At 49.9% G+C, this 14,944-nt stretch overlaps 3 protein-coding genes across 3 annotated transcripts in view; 2 read left to right on the forward strand and 1 right to left on the reverse strand.

The window, feature by feature from the left end:
* The first annotated feature begins 1,557 nt into the window (after positions 1-1,557).
* Positions 1,558-3,151, forward strand: LOC135389816 (TNF receptor-associated factor 6-like). Its single transcript, XM_064619843.1, has one exon. The coding sequence runs from the start codon at positions 1,667-1,669 to the stop codon at positions 3,032-3,034; it is 1,368 nt and encodes a 455-aa protein (XP_064475913.1). The 5' UTR covers positions 1,558-1,666; the 3' UTR covers positions 3,035-3,151.
* Positions 3,152-5,016: 1,865 nt separating this feature from the next.
* On the forward strand, positions 5,017-10,087 carry LOC135389817 (golgin subfamily A member 4-like). Its single transcript, XM_064619844.1, has 2 exons — positions 5,017-5,385; positions 7,911-10,087. Exons 1-2 carry the CDS (start codon positions 5,158-5,160, stop codon positions 9,954-9,956), a joined length of 2,274 nt encoding a protein of 757 aa, XP_064475914.1. The 5' UTR covers positions 5,017-5,157; the 3' UTR covers positions 9,957-10,087.
* Positions 10,088-10,973: 886 nt separating this feature from the next.
* The window catches only part of LOC135387840 (uncharacterized), a 29,873-nt gene continuing 25,902 nt past the window's right edge, over positions 10,974-14,944 (reverse strand). Inside the window, exons 14-16 of the mRNA XM_064616998.1 lie at positions 14,099-14,873; positions 12,779-13,094; positions 10,974-11,294 (exon numbers count right to left, since the gene is read on the reverse strand). Coding sequence (XP_064473068.1) covers positions 10,993-11,294; positions 12,779-13,094; positions 14,099-14,873 — 1,393 coding nt within the window. The 3' untranslated portion in view covers positions 10,974-10,992. The remainder of the gene's footprint in view (positions 11,295-12,778; positions 13,095-14,098; positions 14,874-14,944) is intronic.

Genomic DNA, 14,944 nt, shown 5'->3' on the forward strand with positions numbered 1-14,944 from the left:
CGTTCGCAAAACAAGCGCACGTTATTGCTGTTGCCGTCGTGTAACTTCGTGGCTTTCGCGTTTCATGAGATGAGGTCATTGTACTGTCAGCGTCGTACATGAAGTTTTCCTTCTTACCTCCTTCGCATCATCAAAATGACGCACGTGATCGGTGGCTGCCAACGCACGTGACTCTTCCTTTGCCAAACGGCGGGTCGCGACATCTGGCGTTGTAACATATATTATTTGCAAACAGCTAATCGTCTATTGTAAAGATGTGCTTCCTTTTAACCTATGGCAAAGAATTCCTATCCAATCCTAGCGGCTGTCCAGCGAAACTGGCGAAACACGCTCAGCGCGCGCCATCTATTGAATATGTAGGGAACTCCCTCCGGCGCCGTCAGGGTCACAGAGCATGCGCAGAAGCATTGTGTAAAAAAGGTCAATTGCAAACATTCTTCGCCTGGGCCGTGATAAATTTTTTCTAAGCAACCTGCCATGCCAACGAATCACATGACGATGAATGACATCCTCTGCTTCAAACCCGCGACCGTGACAGTGCCATCTGATCGGAGGGGGGGGGGGGGGTACCCGAAATCCACCATTAAGAATAAACCGCTTAAGAATAAAACATTCAAGAATAACCCGCTTAAAATATACGCGGTTAAAAATATATCTCCAAAAATAAACCGCTTACTATCCCCGCTTCGAGATCACCGTTTAATAATCCACCTTTAAAAATAAACTGTTTCAAAATCCCCTTGCCATATCTAGCACGGAGCCGCTTTGCCCATGTCATGGATATAGCTGTACAGTGCTCTCCAATTCTAAGTGTAACGCGTGCAAGACGATGTCAATAAGAACGAAAGGACGAAAAATGAAACGTCAATGGTGATTTTCCTCCTCCCTCTGCGATACCCCGAAACTCCCGTTTACGTCACGGGCATGGTAAAGTGGACAACGGGGCTCAGTTTTGCATGGGAGGTCTCAGCAGCCAGTAGGAGAGCAACTTGACTCAATTTAAAGCTGGCTGTTACCATCCGTTGTACTGTTTTGACGTACAAAATTCTTCCCATATGCGACATTGCTACGTCGAAACAATTCGAAAACGTTGTTACCAGTTGGAAGTCATATTGTAAAGATAGTGGAGATAATATCTGCGACGAGTGTATAATCTCGACGTGATATGGCCGTGCTGGCCAGGTCACGTCGAGACATTGGAGGTACCCGGGTGCGAAGGCCGGTGCCGGCTGCGCTGTCTGGGGTTTTTCCTGGGTTTTCCTCGGACGCTTTCAGACCTATATATGTCGGCACAGTTCCCTTAGAAGTCGGCCCAGGACGCACATTTTCCCAGGGCGTCAGTCGTGACGTTGCCCACCTCTGTGAGGCCGACAACGACGAGGCCCTTCACCATCACTACAACCACCTACCCGGGCATAGCCTCCTATATACTGGCTATATATATATATATATATATAGGAGGCTATGACCCGGGATACCAACGAAATGCGCGTGCAATTCCCTCCGCTCTCCCAAGTTGATCGCCATCAACACCACATCTCATCGCAGGATCATCATCATCATAATCATCATCAACAGCGGCCATCCATCGCCATCACCAACTCGCGCGCTAACGGCGCTACGCCGGCTCGCGACCACCGCAAAATTACCAGCAGCTTCCTGTAAAATGTCGTCGACACACTCCCAAATTCAGCAACATCCCTTCGCCGGTAACGACACCAACATGCAAGCGCAGCAGTCTCTCCAGAAAAGGTACATAATCGGATTCGAGCACGTAGGCTTAACCGACTGGACCGAGGTTGAGTTCGCCAGCCCCATACCTCGGTTCACGTCGTGCCTCGTATGCGGGTCTATAGCCTCCGAAATGCTTTGGGGCAGATGCTGGCACGTCTTCTGCCACCTTTGCGCCAGTATCACTTCGCAGGACGGTGTCCTCAATTGTCCTCTCGACGGTGTACAGACTCGTGAGGACGCCTTGCACAGGGACAATGTCGCCACGGAAGTTCTGCTGGCGTTCCGCGTGTACTGTCCAAACAGGACGCAAGGATGTGATTACATTGGGCCCATGGAGAAGTTAAAGGACCACACGCGCATCTGTGGCTTTTACAACATCCAGTGTCAGATGTGTGGCTATTATTTGAAGCGGTTCCAGCTGAGGGAACACGCGGCACGGATATGTCCCGTACCAGAAGGTACCGAGAGTTTGCGTCAAGTGCAGAAGAATGTCGCGAAGCAAGGACATCAACTTTATCCCGAAGTACCCAGGGAAAGTCGCAGTGACCAACAGGCAGACGACATGACGCCATCAGCGCCTGCGTCTAGGATGGCAGTCATTTTCAACGGAAACAGCAAAACGTACGACATCTTGAACATGGTGAATACCATGAAAGACATGTGCCGAGAGTATGAGGACCTGAAGAACTCGTTGAACATCATGCGAGAAGACGTCTTTGCAAGCGTTACTCAGCTCAAATTGGACGTGGACGGTATTCAAGGCAAGATTAAATCTGAGAATGAAGGATGGAAGGACGCGCTGCTAGCCGATATGAAGGTGTTAAAGGACATGTTACCGAACAGGGTTTACGAGTGGCGCGTCTGGCCCTACTCAAAGCTGAAGAAAAACGTACTCAGCAAGAAGGGACTTATAAAAAGCGAAGCATTCTACATCGGTCATCAAGGATATCACATGGCGGTCTCTGGAAGTCTCGGCCCTGACCCTTCCAGTGGGGCCCCCTCTTTCCTCGCGTATATCCATATTCGGAAGGGAATCTTTGACCCTATGTTGGAGTGGCCCTACAAGAAATTGACGACGCTCAAGTTAGTGAACAACAACGAGAACGGTACGGACAAAATTGTCACCGTGGACCCGAAAGCCGTTTGTGCTGATGAGCTAGACAGCTTTGAACGCCCTCGAAGTGACATGAACGTTGGCTACGGTTTTTCTCTGGTGACCATGAATGAACTGGAACGTTTGGATAAAGGCTACCTCAGGGATGATGCGTTCACGGTTAAGATCAGTGTGGAGTTACCGTGACACGAACCGAAATCGTCGGCGGGGCGCTGGTCTCTGGGAAATTGGAAGAGCCTTCGTAAAATGGGCGGGAAAATTGGTGGAAGCGACACCGGGAATAAAAATGTTGAGGGTCCCGTATTATGGGTGTCCTTCCTTGTGGTTTCCGTTCGCTATCATGATGCGCAGGATTGGTGGCGCGGTCTCGTACGCCCCTGTTCCTCTCATAAAGTATTCCTTTCGATCGCGCTTTGTTGAAAATGTGGAATACTGCGCATTTGCACGACAAATCACGTCACGGTTATTAGGTAAACGAATTAAATAGATTGCGCGGTATACCGCGATCTGTGTTGGCAACAACAAGAACAGCCACGTCACCCTGCGGGAATGTCCGTGATTGGATGCAGAAATCGTCTGCTTTTGCGCGCGCTAGAGTTATCTCCGCTAACTGAGCATGTAGTCCATGCATCGACTATCCGTCTTACTATCCGACTATCCGAGTTATTTCCATCCACCGTTCGACCACATGCGGCCCTTGAACGGGCGCCAGAAACTCCCGACACACGGTGCTGCACTCTAAGGAAAAAATGAGTGCTTTTAATCCTTTTGGGAACTAAATGCCTTGCCACAAAAAATGGTCCCTTTCGGGAGTAAATGCATGTCACAGAGTGTAAACTGCGTTTCCCGCGCAGTTGTAAGAGTCCCAAGTACATAATTCGTGTATATGCATGAAAATAATTTGAAGCAAACCGTCAACCGTGATATATCGCGTGACATAAAATCTTGCGCCATACATAGGGCACAATTTGCGGAGAAAGATGCGCTAACTGTTTCCTACTCTGTGTGGTTGGAATATTGCTACGTTGTCTGAGTTATACAGCCTTATGCCGCTCAAATTGACCAAGGGCGCATATTTACGTAGACTGTTGCATTCAGGAGACCATGCGCGAAGTTTAGTGACGATTTGCAGTCCTGGGGAGTAAATGTCGGGTTAAGGGACTAAAATGGGGAGCAATTGCAGACTGGGGGAGTAGAAGCTGCAATTACTCCCCATTTTACTCCGTTTTTTCCTTAGAGTGTGCGAGTATTTAATGCACACACACACAGAAATATTTCTACCGTACGCGTCCTCGGTCGGGATAAAGAGGAACACCCGCCAAGGTAGATGCAAAGCAGTCATCGAGCTTGCAGCAGCTCCAATTTAACCCTGTAACACTCGAACACACGAGCAGCGCAGCCGATTTCACCCACGACGCGTGAAATTAACGCGACAAAATTTAGAACCAATTCCAGTCACACCGAACACGTCTCGGTCTCTCATGTTGAATTCCAATGGCAGATTCGGAGCGTTTCCAGAGCAAGTTTTGTTGCTCCGCCGAGAGCAAGTCTATTCCATTGACAGATTGGGAACAGTTCAGGAGTCTTCCAATGGGAGCTTCGGAGCGGCATTCGAGCCAAGGTCGCTCCAGGGAGCAACCCAGACTGCTCCGCCAAAATAGGCAGATTCAACCGGAACTCTACGTGACGTGTCACTTGTCGCTCGTGCTTCCTATTTCCTGCCTCTGCTTCGGTAACATCTCTATGGTAACATCTATCTCTATGGTAACATGGCCGCTTCCCGACGCGTCTTCGCCGTGACTAGTATTTCGCGTCGTACGTTAGCAATTTTGTTTCTTGAAGAAAGCAATATGCCAGACATCACCAGGGCAACGTTAGGAGATTAGGAGGACCTTGATGTTGCAAAACATGGCGTTGTATTGGAACATGAGTACAATCTTCTTCTTCTTCTTCTTCCTCCGTCTCTGGCCGCCATCCACCAAGGAAGATTGGCCAGGGCTAAACTCCAAGTTGGGCGCAAGTGTTCCAGTCGCAGATTCGGATCACTTGCTCTAGGCCAGATCAAGCCGCTCCACTGCGAAGTGTGCCACTTGCTCCGACTCTGCCATTGGAATTCAACATCAGCATCCCTCCAGCGCTGCATCATCCTGTAGTCAACACGATCGCCATCATCACCAGTCCACGTGCAAATCGACAAGCACGACCCCGAGCTCGCGATTGCTCGATTCGGAGACGTCAACCGCTGTTCTGTTGCCACCACTGGACTGGAGACCGAAAATACGCGGCGCCTGCAACGCGGAAAGTTGGTCATGGCGAACAGCATAAGCGACAGGCGACTCCTCGTCGGCTTCGACGACATCGGGCTCCCAGACTGGACGCCCGTCGATTTTCTCACCTTTTCTCGGGACCTGAAAGTATGCTCCATGTGCGGCGTTATATCGGCGATGGTGGCAAATATCACCTGCAAGCACGTCCTCTGCAGCTTCTGCTTCAGGGAGCAAGGCGACGGGTCTGCGCTCACTTGTCCCATTGATAAAGTAAGAGAACGCTGTTGCCAACTGAAAGGATGGCATTCACCTGTAACAGACGGGGAGATCCTCGTCTTGCCGGTGTAAGGGATACAGGAAACGAGAGCGCTGAAAAGCGCGTTCGCGAATTAAGTACGGCACAAGCTTTCGTGGCAGGAGGCTCGGCTTCTTCCTCTCGTACTGTGCTGGACAAAAGTTTACGGCGCATTGCTTCGTCAGAGTGACACCGTAGCAGCGAATTGGACCGTACGGACGTACAGCCATGTGCCTAGGGAACCCAGTCACCCGTTTCCAAGTTCGTACGGTACCATTCGCTGCTACCGTACCACTCTTGAGTTAAGAACGCGCCGGAGCGTGTTCCGGAAACTTTTATCCGGCACGGTACCTGAGGAAGTGCAGTCACCTGCACGGAAAGCGTGTAACGTTATGAAGTCGCGAACGTCTTCAGCGCTTTTGTTTTCTGTGTTCTCCAAACTATACTGTCTTGACTGCCCTTCGACGTCCTTGTGCCAGCGGAGGGAAGGTTGGTTAGCGAGCGAGCAGGTAGTAAGCTTCCATGAAAGCAAAACCCCGAGACGAGGGACAAGGAGGGACATACCCACACAACGGCTCACACACAGTTCAAAGCAGAGCTGTGCTTGAAAGGTGGTGTGTGTATACATCCCCCTTTGTCCATCGTCTGAAGGTTTTGCCGTCGTGGATCATTGTCTTGCGTCTGCGCACGTTCTGATACTACAGGTCCTGCTTGCGACACGCTTGTCAAGTAACTGCTCTGCAACATTCCATACCGGAAGTGCGGCCTACGAATATGCGCAGCGCGGCGAAACAGCGCGAGCAACGTTGTTGCTGACAGCGTGCTCACAGCCAGCCTCCCTTCGCAGCCTGGTCGTTTCAAGGAGCGACACACCAGGCGTGGGGTACTCGCGACGCGGTACTCGGAGAAATGCCCCAAGCGGTACTATGCAATGTACAGCTCCATTCAATTCAATTCAATTCATTCAATTTACCGTATAGATGGTTGGGCAAAGGAGCAAAAGGCTGCCAGCTGGAAAATTGACAAGTCAAACCACTGTGTTCTCGCAGAGCATCCCAATATTTCTGAAGAGATATTTGCAAGGAAGGAGAACTGATTCACATTAGTCTGAAACATTCATACCAGCATGAGCACCTAACGTAAGCCTTAACGTAGCATTAGTTTTTCTGTGTTAAGGGAATGAAAGTTGCGCAATGTAACGCTGGACGACTTTCTTCAGCGTGGTTGGGTTTGTCTGTCAAACCTTTCAAGGCTTCCTCTAGAACAGTGTTTCCCAAACTTTTGGCGGTGACGGACCCCCGGAAGCGATGAGAACCAATTCACGGACACACACACACCGTCCCGTCCCCCCCCCCACACACACACCGTCACAGCCAGTGCATAACCAGCAACCTCGTCAACTGCTGCGTGCTTTCGATACAGCTTCAGAAACGATTACGGACTGGATCCTCCTCCTTGTTTGTATGTCTATGACGCTGACAAACGTGCATTGCAGGACTTTTCTATCAGAAATTAGAAGCTAGCCGTTGAAGCATGCTTGTAGCAATTTTGGAAGTTCTGGGTGCTTGGAAATCGGGCAGCATGTACGAGCGCGTGTTTGTGGGGACGAAAATCCTCACTGAAATGTGAGAGACGGTCGCGGACCCCCATGAACACTCTCGCGGACCCCCAGGGGTCCGCGGACCACACTTTGGGAAACACTGCTCTAGAAAACGTGTTGGGTTCATGGAATTAATATTAAGTGCTAAAAGACTTGGACTTGGGTATATACTAGATCGTAAAAATTGTATTTGTACGTGAGAGGTAGTATATGCAAAGAATTGTTCAAAATGTAGTCTAAGTATACAACTTTCCATATTGATTGAAGATTTGCGGTCAGTGAAAACGCGCCACCTGTAGAGGAAGCCATTCGCTAGTTGAAGCACGCAAGTACACTCTAAGAAAAAAGGGAGTAATATTAGTCCTTTGGAAGGGAGTAAATGCATTGCCACAAAAATTAGTCCCTTTGTGGAGTAAATGCACGGGAGTAAATGGAGACTGCATTTCACATCCCGTTCTAAGAGTTCCATGTACATAATTCATGCACATGAATTAAAACACCTTGAATTAAACCATAAGCCTTGACACGTCGAGTGATATAAAATCTTGCGACATGCATAGAGTACAATTTGTCAAGAAAGAACCGCTAACTATTTCTTACTCTGTGTCGGTGGAAAATCCCTAAGTTAAGTTATTTCAAACAATGTTGGCAAATTCACGAAGAGCACGTGTTTACGTAGATTGTTGCATTCTGGAGACCATTTGAGAAGTGCAGTGGATATTTGCAGTTCTGGGGAGTAAATTTCGGGGTCAGGGCACTAAAATGGGGAGCAATTGCAATCTAGGGGACTAGAAGCTGGAATTACTCCCTGTTTTACTCCTTTCTTTTATAGTGTGCAGGCGTTGAAGCTTATGTTTTGTGTTCGTGCTTTGGTTGGCTTCAAGCGCTGGTACTTTTCAGATCGAGACAAAGCCAGGCAAGGTGCGCTTCGAACGCAACAACACCGAAGTCCTCCTCTCTCTCCGCGTCGCCTGCATCAACCGGCGCAACGGCTGCAGGATCCTGGACACCCTACGCGCCATGAAAGACCACACCAAGCAGTGCGAATTTCAGATCGTGCAGTGCCAGATGTGCGGCAAGAAGATCAAACTGCACGAGGTTCCCCTGCACGCTCGAAAGGACTGCGTCCGCCACCGGAAGACTGAGGATAACGCCGTCACAAAGCAGCATTCGTCGAAACTCAGCCACCACAACTTAGCGCCACCTATGCCGGTGATTCCACCGCCGCAGCAGCACCAGGTCTATCACGTGGCTACGTTTCCCAGCCACCCGCCTCTGCAAGCCCTCACGCAGGTGACATCGAAGGCGCCGCCGCCTACGAATGTGACGTCCAACATGGTCGCTACAGAACCGGGCGAAGTAGCTCTACTGCAGCAGCAGGTTACCAAGGTACACGAGGATGTCCGTAAGATGTCGTCGAAGGTTCAAAGTCTTCGAGACGAAACTGCAAAGGAGCTGGATACCTTCAAGAGAGAAGTACAGAAGCTCAAGAGCGAGAAGGAAGACTACACCGGTGTTGTGTGTGCAATCTCTGGGTTGAAGACTCAGATGAAGGGCAATATGACAATGATCAGCGAGGAGTTCGACGCGTTGAAGGAAGACCTGAAGAGCTACGAGACTGATGTCCAGGCCGTGGGAGAGCTGAAGGATACGGTGAGGATGAAGCTGGGCGAAGTCGCCAGCGAGGTTGAGGAGCTTAAGAAGGGCCTCGAGAACTACGCCAAGCTTAACGAGACCGTAAGTGAACTTAAAGCGTCGATAGGTGGCATGCAAGACATGAAGTACGTTACGGAGTTTGTCACTGACTTTGAACACACGTTAGTTGGAGACATGAAGGGTAGTTCGGGCGACAAGAAAAAAGCGTTCACTCAGCAAGTCGAGACTCTGATGAAATGCGTTGAGGTCATCGATGAGCTGAAGACTAGTGTCAAGCACCAGGACATCGAAGACATCGTGAAGGAGTTGCAACTGGTCAGAGACGACGTCCAGAAATGCTTTGCCCTAGAACAGAAGTTTCAAGCTTTGTCTGTTCAACTGGACGGGCTCAAGGAAGCCATCAGGGAAGCCGGAGACGCTGCAAAGCTTGAAAACACCGCGTTCAAGTCGGAGCAACGTGCAGAACTTGAGAAGGCTGCGTGCGAGATACGAGCACTTGGGGAAAGACTTAACCAAGTGGCGATTGACATGGCAGAAATGAAAGAAGCAGGGGAGAGTGAAGGTAACGCCATGCTTAGAACAATCACGGAAGAAGCTGCCAAGCTTTCAAAACTTGGCGGTGGCGCCGAAGCAGCTTTACGGGAAGAGTTGTTCTCAAAGTTAGAATTATTATACGACGAAGTAAAAGAATTTAAGGAAAGGGAAGCATTATTGGCGCTCGACCGTAGTAGGGCAATTGAAGAAAGCAAGATATCTGACGAAATCAAAGCAGAACTGGCGAACCTTCGTCCTCTTCCTGAAAGTATCCAGAGCCTGCAAGTCGGCTTACAGTCACTTTCGACGAGCGTCGACAGCAAGCTCAAGACTCTAGAGGGCACGTTCGAAAATTTTGTAGCCGAGAAGCTGGCCAAGGTTGACAGATCTCAAGAGGTGATGGACATTCGAACTGCGCTGGAGGACATGAAGCGAGACATCCAAGTGTTGAACGAAATGAAAGAGACCCTCGCCGCTAGGGACCTATCGGTGACGGAAGCCCTGTCTGATACTGGTCGAGAGATGAAAAGCCTGCGGTCTTCGCTGCAGTTGCTACACGATGATACGGCAGTGATGCGAGAGAAGGTGAGACGATGTGAAGACATGAGGGCCTCCCTGGACATCGTTCAAGACAAGGTACGGGATTACGAGGAATTGAAGGATATCGTCACGGCTCTGCGCGTGACCGTTGAGGACACCTTGGGCAAGTCGAAAGGGCCGTCAGAAGAAGCAGAGCATGAAGACCTGTTGAGCTAAAGGCGTAACATTTCCGCGTAAGTGCTCGTTCACTAGACGTCCAGAGAGTACGACTAGGTATATATATAAAAATTTGTAATGAAGTGAGCGGAAGGAATTCGGACAAATAAATATCTTTCGCTGCAAGAAAATATTCTTTGTTTTCTTGATAAAGGCAGTTATGGTAGACCGGTTGTCGCAGCGGACGGACGGATCACATCTTCGACAAGCACACACCACCAGCACTGAGGCAGCAGTAGTCCAGCACGAAGGCTGCTATAGTCGTGACGATGCCCTCAGCTGAGTTAGATGACTGTTGGTATCCCCAATGTGGACTACCGTTTGGAGCGACCGTAATGAACCCTTATGCCGGCTCTAACGCACATGCTTGTGCAGTGGCGTATCTAGAGCTACCTGCGCCCATGGCAACATGGTTAACATGATGTCCTTGGGGATGCGTTTTCGTGTGGTCCGCACTAGGTTTCACACTACAACCTCTCTAATGGCGGGTGTTTTAGATCATTTATGAATGTGCCAGGTTTAGCGCCCGACCTGGCACATTCACACCCGACCACACAATGGCGCCCCTGTTCACCTGGCGCCCATGGCACCTGTCCACACCCTAGATACGCCACTGTGCTTGTGTAGATTTTGCGTAGGGAGAGTGCTGGATCTAGCCTGTCCAGTATTCTCCCGGAAGATGGCGTCATCGGCTGTCTACCACGTCGCGTGCTTGTTCCGAGGTTGGCATCAGGAGTAGCAACTGCAGCGAAACGACGCAGACCACAGCGACAAAACAAGAAAGTACACAGATAGACCTGCAGGACAATCTACCGTTTACTGTCTAGACCCTGTTGTCTGCGTACTTTTGTTGCAGTTTTTACTTTAGTATATACCTCAACCATCCCTCTTGTACTTATGTGTTCCATCGCTCCAAACACATCCATGAACGCTGGAAGGAAAGCCCCGATCACCACCTTGATGAGAAACTGGCTCAGAGCATGTAAACACATCGCAGAGAGATACAGGAAGCAGAGGTGTTGTTGAACATCATGTATTATGCATCGTGCTCGGTATCAGAGCAAGAATACCATTCAGACTCTGAAGTATCTATATGCAAACTACGAGAAACGGGAACGTTGGACGTGGAGGACGCAGTCATGCCGAAACATTGATACGGCTTGGAGCCCCCTTCCATTGACGTCACGGCGAACAGAGAATCGACGTCACTCGCTTCCAGGACAGAGAAGGACGTCGACGAATCGGGCTGCTCCCGTCCAGGCCAGACAGCATAGCTCAGCAGCCGCGGGCTAGGCGCTCGCTTCGTTCTCGTTCTGGGCAACGGCTTCCTCTGCCAGTCTGCTGGACGGGCGGTTGCAATGGATTTACAAGATGCGTTAGCGATTCGGTAGTGCACTTTTTATTTTGCCGTTATTATCGAGGGCAGACGGCGAAGGAAGATTTCATTGGCTGAAGTAGTGGGAGGTTGATTGATGAAATCAGAAAATGAGCTGCGCCGGGGAACCGTTTGGACACGTCCTGTTCGAGAGGCATAAGGAGGCGCCAACAGGCCAACTGCGCGCTCATCTTTGTGGTATTTTAATGGCGTTACTGAATGTCTTTATTTTTGATACTGCAGCCAATGGAATCTTCTCTCCTGAAGACGAAATCGAACCAAGAGGCGTTAAACAGTGTGGCAGCTCTGTTACCGCGAATGCACGCCGAAACACTTCGCTGTGTGCGCGTCAGTGAGGGGGGTTTCAAGCTCTTTCCGAGTACGACGCGTCTAACGCCACACAGATAAAGGTGTCATGTCCTAAAGGATATCACGTGCTCATTAAGAGTGCGCCAATCACGACCGTAGCTGAAGGCTGATTGCCTGAAGGAGTTCACATTCCGACATTATATGTCCACGAGGCGTGTCGAAGAAGTCAGAGGGAATATATCAAGCACGATTTTTTTGGTCTACACTCTTAAACATGAACTTCACCGCGGAGCACGCTCCAAGCCAACCATCATCTCACATGATATCATTACCTGCCACGATTTGTCGAAAACGGGAGGCGTACGCCTTTTCAGGGCAGATAACGATATCATTCGAGATGGTTGGCTAGAAGCGTACTATGCGATGAGGTTCGTTTCTAAGAGTGTAGGCACACTGTAAAAACGGAACTTCACCGCATAGCACGCTCCTAGCCAACCCTCATTCCGAATGATATCATCCTGTGTCCTTATTTGCTGAAAATGGGAGGAGGTGCCTATCCGGTCCCTACGGTCCTATCTGGTTGGCGCAGAGGGAGTCTGACGTCGTTTTGGCACCAAACCGGAAGCCGTGAAAAAGGCATGTATTGGAATTCAAATTCTGCGAATAATCCAATACAGGTGAGAGAAATTACAAACGCGGCAAGAAATTGACTGATACGGGATTGATACTGATACTGACTGGTAAAAGAAAGCAGCATTATAACTCTGCGGACGCTGACAGTCACAGCTTGAAGCTACACTCTTAAAAATGAACTTCACCGCATAGCACGCTCCTAGCCAACCACCATCCCGAATGACAACGTTCTCGCCCCTGATTTGCTGAAAACGGGAGGAGGAGCCTATTTTGTGCCATTATGCACGGCACAAAATAGGCTCCTCCTCCCGTTTTCAACAAATCAGGGGCGAGAACGTTGTCATTGGGGATGATGGTTGGCTAGGAGAGTGCTATGTGGTGAAGTTCATTTTTAAGAGTGCACTGCTGCGTGACTATCGATTTCCAGATGCAAGCACAGGCACATGCTAGAGGACATTCGTATCACTACGTTCTGCATCGGTACAAATAGAAAAAAAAATTATACCGGAGAGGCCCATCTCCGCAATGACTTTCTCCTTCAAATGCTCCCTCCTGCCAGGTGGCTCATTGTGTCCTGGGAAGCTCTCCAGAGAGCTGTCCGGTTCTGGTTCGACAGCAGGTTCCTTCCATTCGCGTGAAGCGCTCTCGTGAAGATGGCTTGGGCTGCTTCTTGGAGAGGCCGTACGAGAAGGAACACTGGACCCACCAATAGCAGCTATCACACTAGTGCTGCTCTTCTGAAGCGCTTTCATCATCTGGTGAAACGTGGTCACTTGTTCCTCGACTTCCTGGACTTGTAATGGACGGTGACTCTCAGTTACCTGCACGAGGGGATATACATAGTGTATCTTGTTGCTAGGTGTCGTGTCACGTTATCTTTATCTGTGCTGTGGCTCCTGTGCTAGATATCAGTTAGGTCTCCTATAGCTAATCCGGCCAGACAGAATATTCTGGAAACGAACCGCAAGTAAGTGACTGTGAACCCACCACAAGTGCTCAGGAGGCCTAGCCAGTGGCGGATTCAAGGAGGGGGGGGCGATCGCCCCCAAAAAACGTCGGGTTATACATTCGATTTCCCTCTCCCTCCCTCCCCCACTACGCGCTCCGACAAAGAAACCGCCTCCCCCCAAACCGAGGGTCTGGATCCGCCCCTGCACTCTAAAAACAGAACTTCATCGCATAGCACGCTGTGCGCCAACCATTGCCACGAATGATAGGGTTATCGATTCTGATTCGAAGAGAGAGGGGGCGTACGCCTTTTTGTGTCAATTTGGATATATGATAATTGACACAAAAAGGCGTACGCCTCCCTCTCTCCTCGAATCAGAAGCGATAACCCTATCATTCGTGGAAATGGTTGGCGCACAGCGTGCTATGCAGTGAAGTTCTGTTTTTAGTGTGTGGGCCTAGCCTATAGCGTAGGAATAGGCTACTACTACACTCTTAAAAATGAACTTCACCGCATAGCACGCTCCTGGCCAACCATTATCTCGAATGATATCGTTATCTGCCCTGATTTGTTGAAAACGGGGGGCGTACGCCATTTCTGTGACACTTATGCTGTTCATAATTGTCACAGAAAAGGCGTACGCCCCCTGTTTTCAACAAATCAGGGCAGATAAGGATGTCATTCGAGTTTATTGTTAGCTAGGAGCGTGCTATGCGGTGAAGTTCATTTTTAAGAGTGTAGTTGGTGCCACACGTCTACCGGTGTGGTCTGATTCCAACGACGAGATAGGGTATAGTGCAGTTAAAGTAAATGGAAGCTATCCCCGGTTTTTACGTGAGATAATTGAGGGCGTAGTTGCCCTCAAAGGCCCCTTACCAGCATCGGTGCGACGTCTCTCTGTGGATGAGATTTCGAAGTCCTCCACTGATTAACCCTAGCCGAAACTATTCCAAACTTATCACGAATGGAACTGCACTTCTGCGTTACATCCCTCGACGAGTCTTCGAATACCCTTCGCAGATCCCGCACTCTGCTGCCGATCTTCTTCATAGTCTTCTTTCGGAATGACGACGCCCTCGAAGGGTCATTCACCAACGTCGTTCTTCCCAGGTCAATACTGAGAACGCCCTCAGTTGTGGTACCTTCCATAACGCTGCTTCGAACACACACCTCTACGTCGGACAGCTTCCCACGGAGCGACGAAGGCACGCAAGAGGCACCCAGGTAAGAGGAGGTGTCGGATGTGAAGAACGCGGACGACGTAGGCGTAATGGAATAAGGTTTCGGTTTCTTGGGCACGTTATCCATGTTGGTAGTTTTCCTGCAGAGTGTGATATCAGGTTGCTTGGGTTTATGTCGAGGCGGCGTTGAGTACGACGACCTTGTGTTATCGGAATCACTAGAAGGATCGTCGAGGGACGATATGGCATCGTAGGAAGACTCCGTCGAAGGGGTGGGCGAGGCCTCGTTGGTGACTTCGGGTATGATAGCTAGTTGGCCCCGTAGAGGTTCTGAGAACTGCTTCTTAGCCGCCAAGGTGATGGTTCCGGATGAACGATGAGGCTCGGAAGAATATCGGCGGGGATGCCTCGAAGGGTGGAGCCTGCGACGAGTGCGGGAATTTGGGCGGGAATCGTTGACGTCTTGTCGGCTACAAACAGAAAGTTACAAAGGACACGGAGTAGATTAGCTAGAAAGGAAGGGACATACAAAGTACCGTCT

Source organism: Ornithodoros turicata, chromosome 3, assembly GCF_037126465.1.
Source record: "Ornithodoros turicata isolate Travis chromosome 3, ASM3712646v1, whole genome shotgun sequence".
NCBI classification, from domain to species: Eukaryota; Metazoa; Arthropoda; class Arachnida; order Ixodida; family Argasidae; genus Ornithodoros; species Ornithodoros turicata.

What these genes read in the sequence shown, in the direction of transcription:
- LOC135389817 (XM_064619844.1), top strand. Translation starts at nt 5,158, where the DNA reads ATGGCGAACAGCATAAGCGACAGGCGACTCCTCGTCGGCTTCGACGAC. An exon ending in TCACTTGTCCCATTGATAAA is followed by an intron (nt 5,386 to 7,910) that starts GTAAGAGAACGC and finishes GGTACTTTTCAG; the next exon opens with ATCGAGACAAAGCCAGGCAA.
- LOC135389816 (XM_064619843.1), top strand. Translation starts at nt 1,667, where the DNA reads ATGTCGTCGACACACTCCCAAATTCAGCAACATCCCTTCGCCGGTAAC.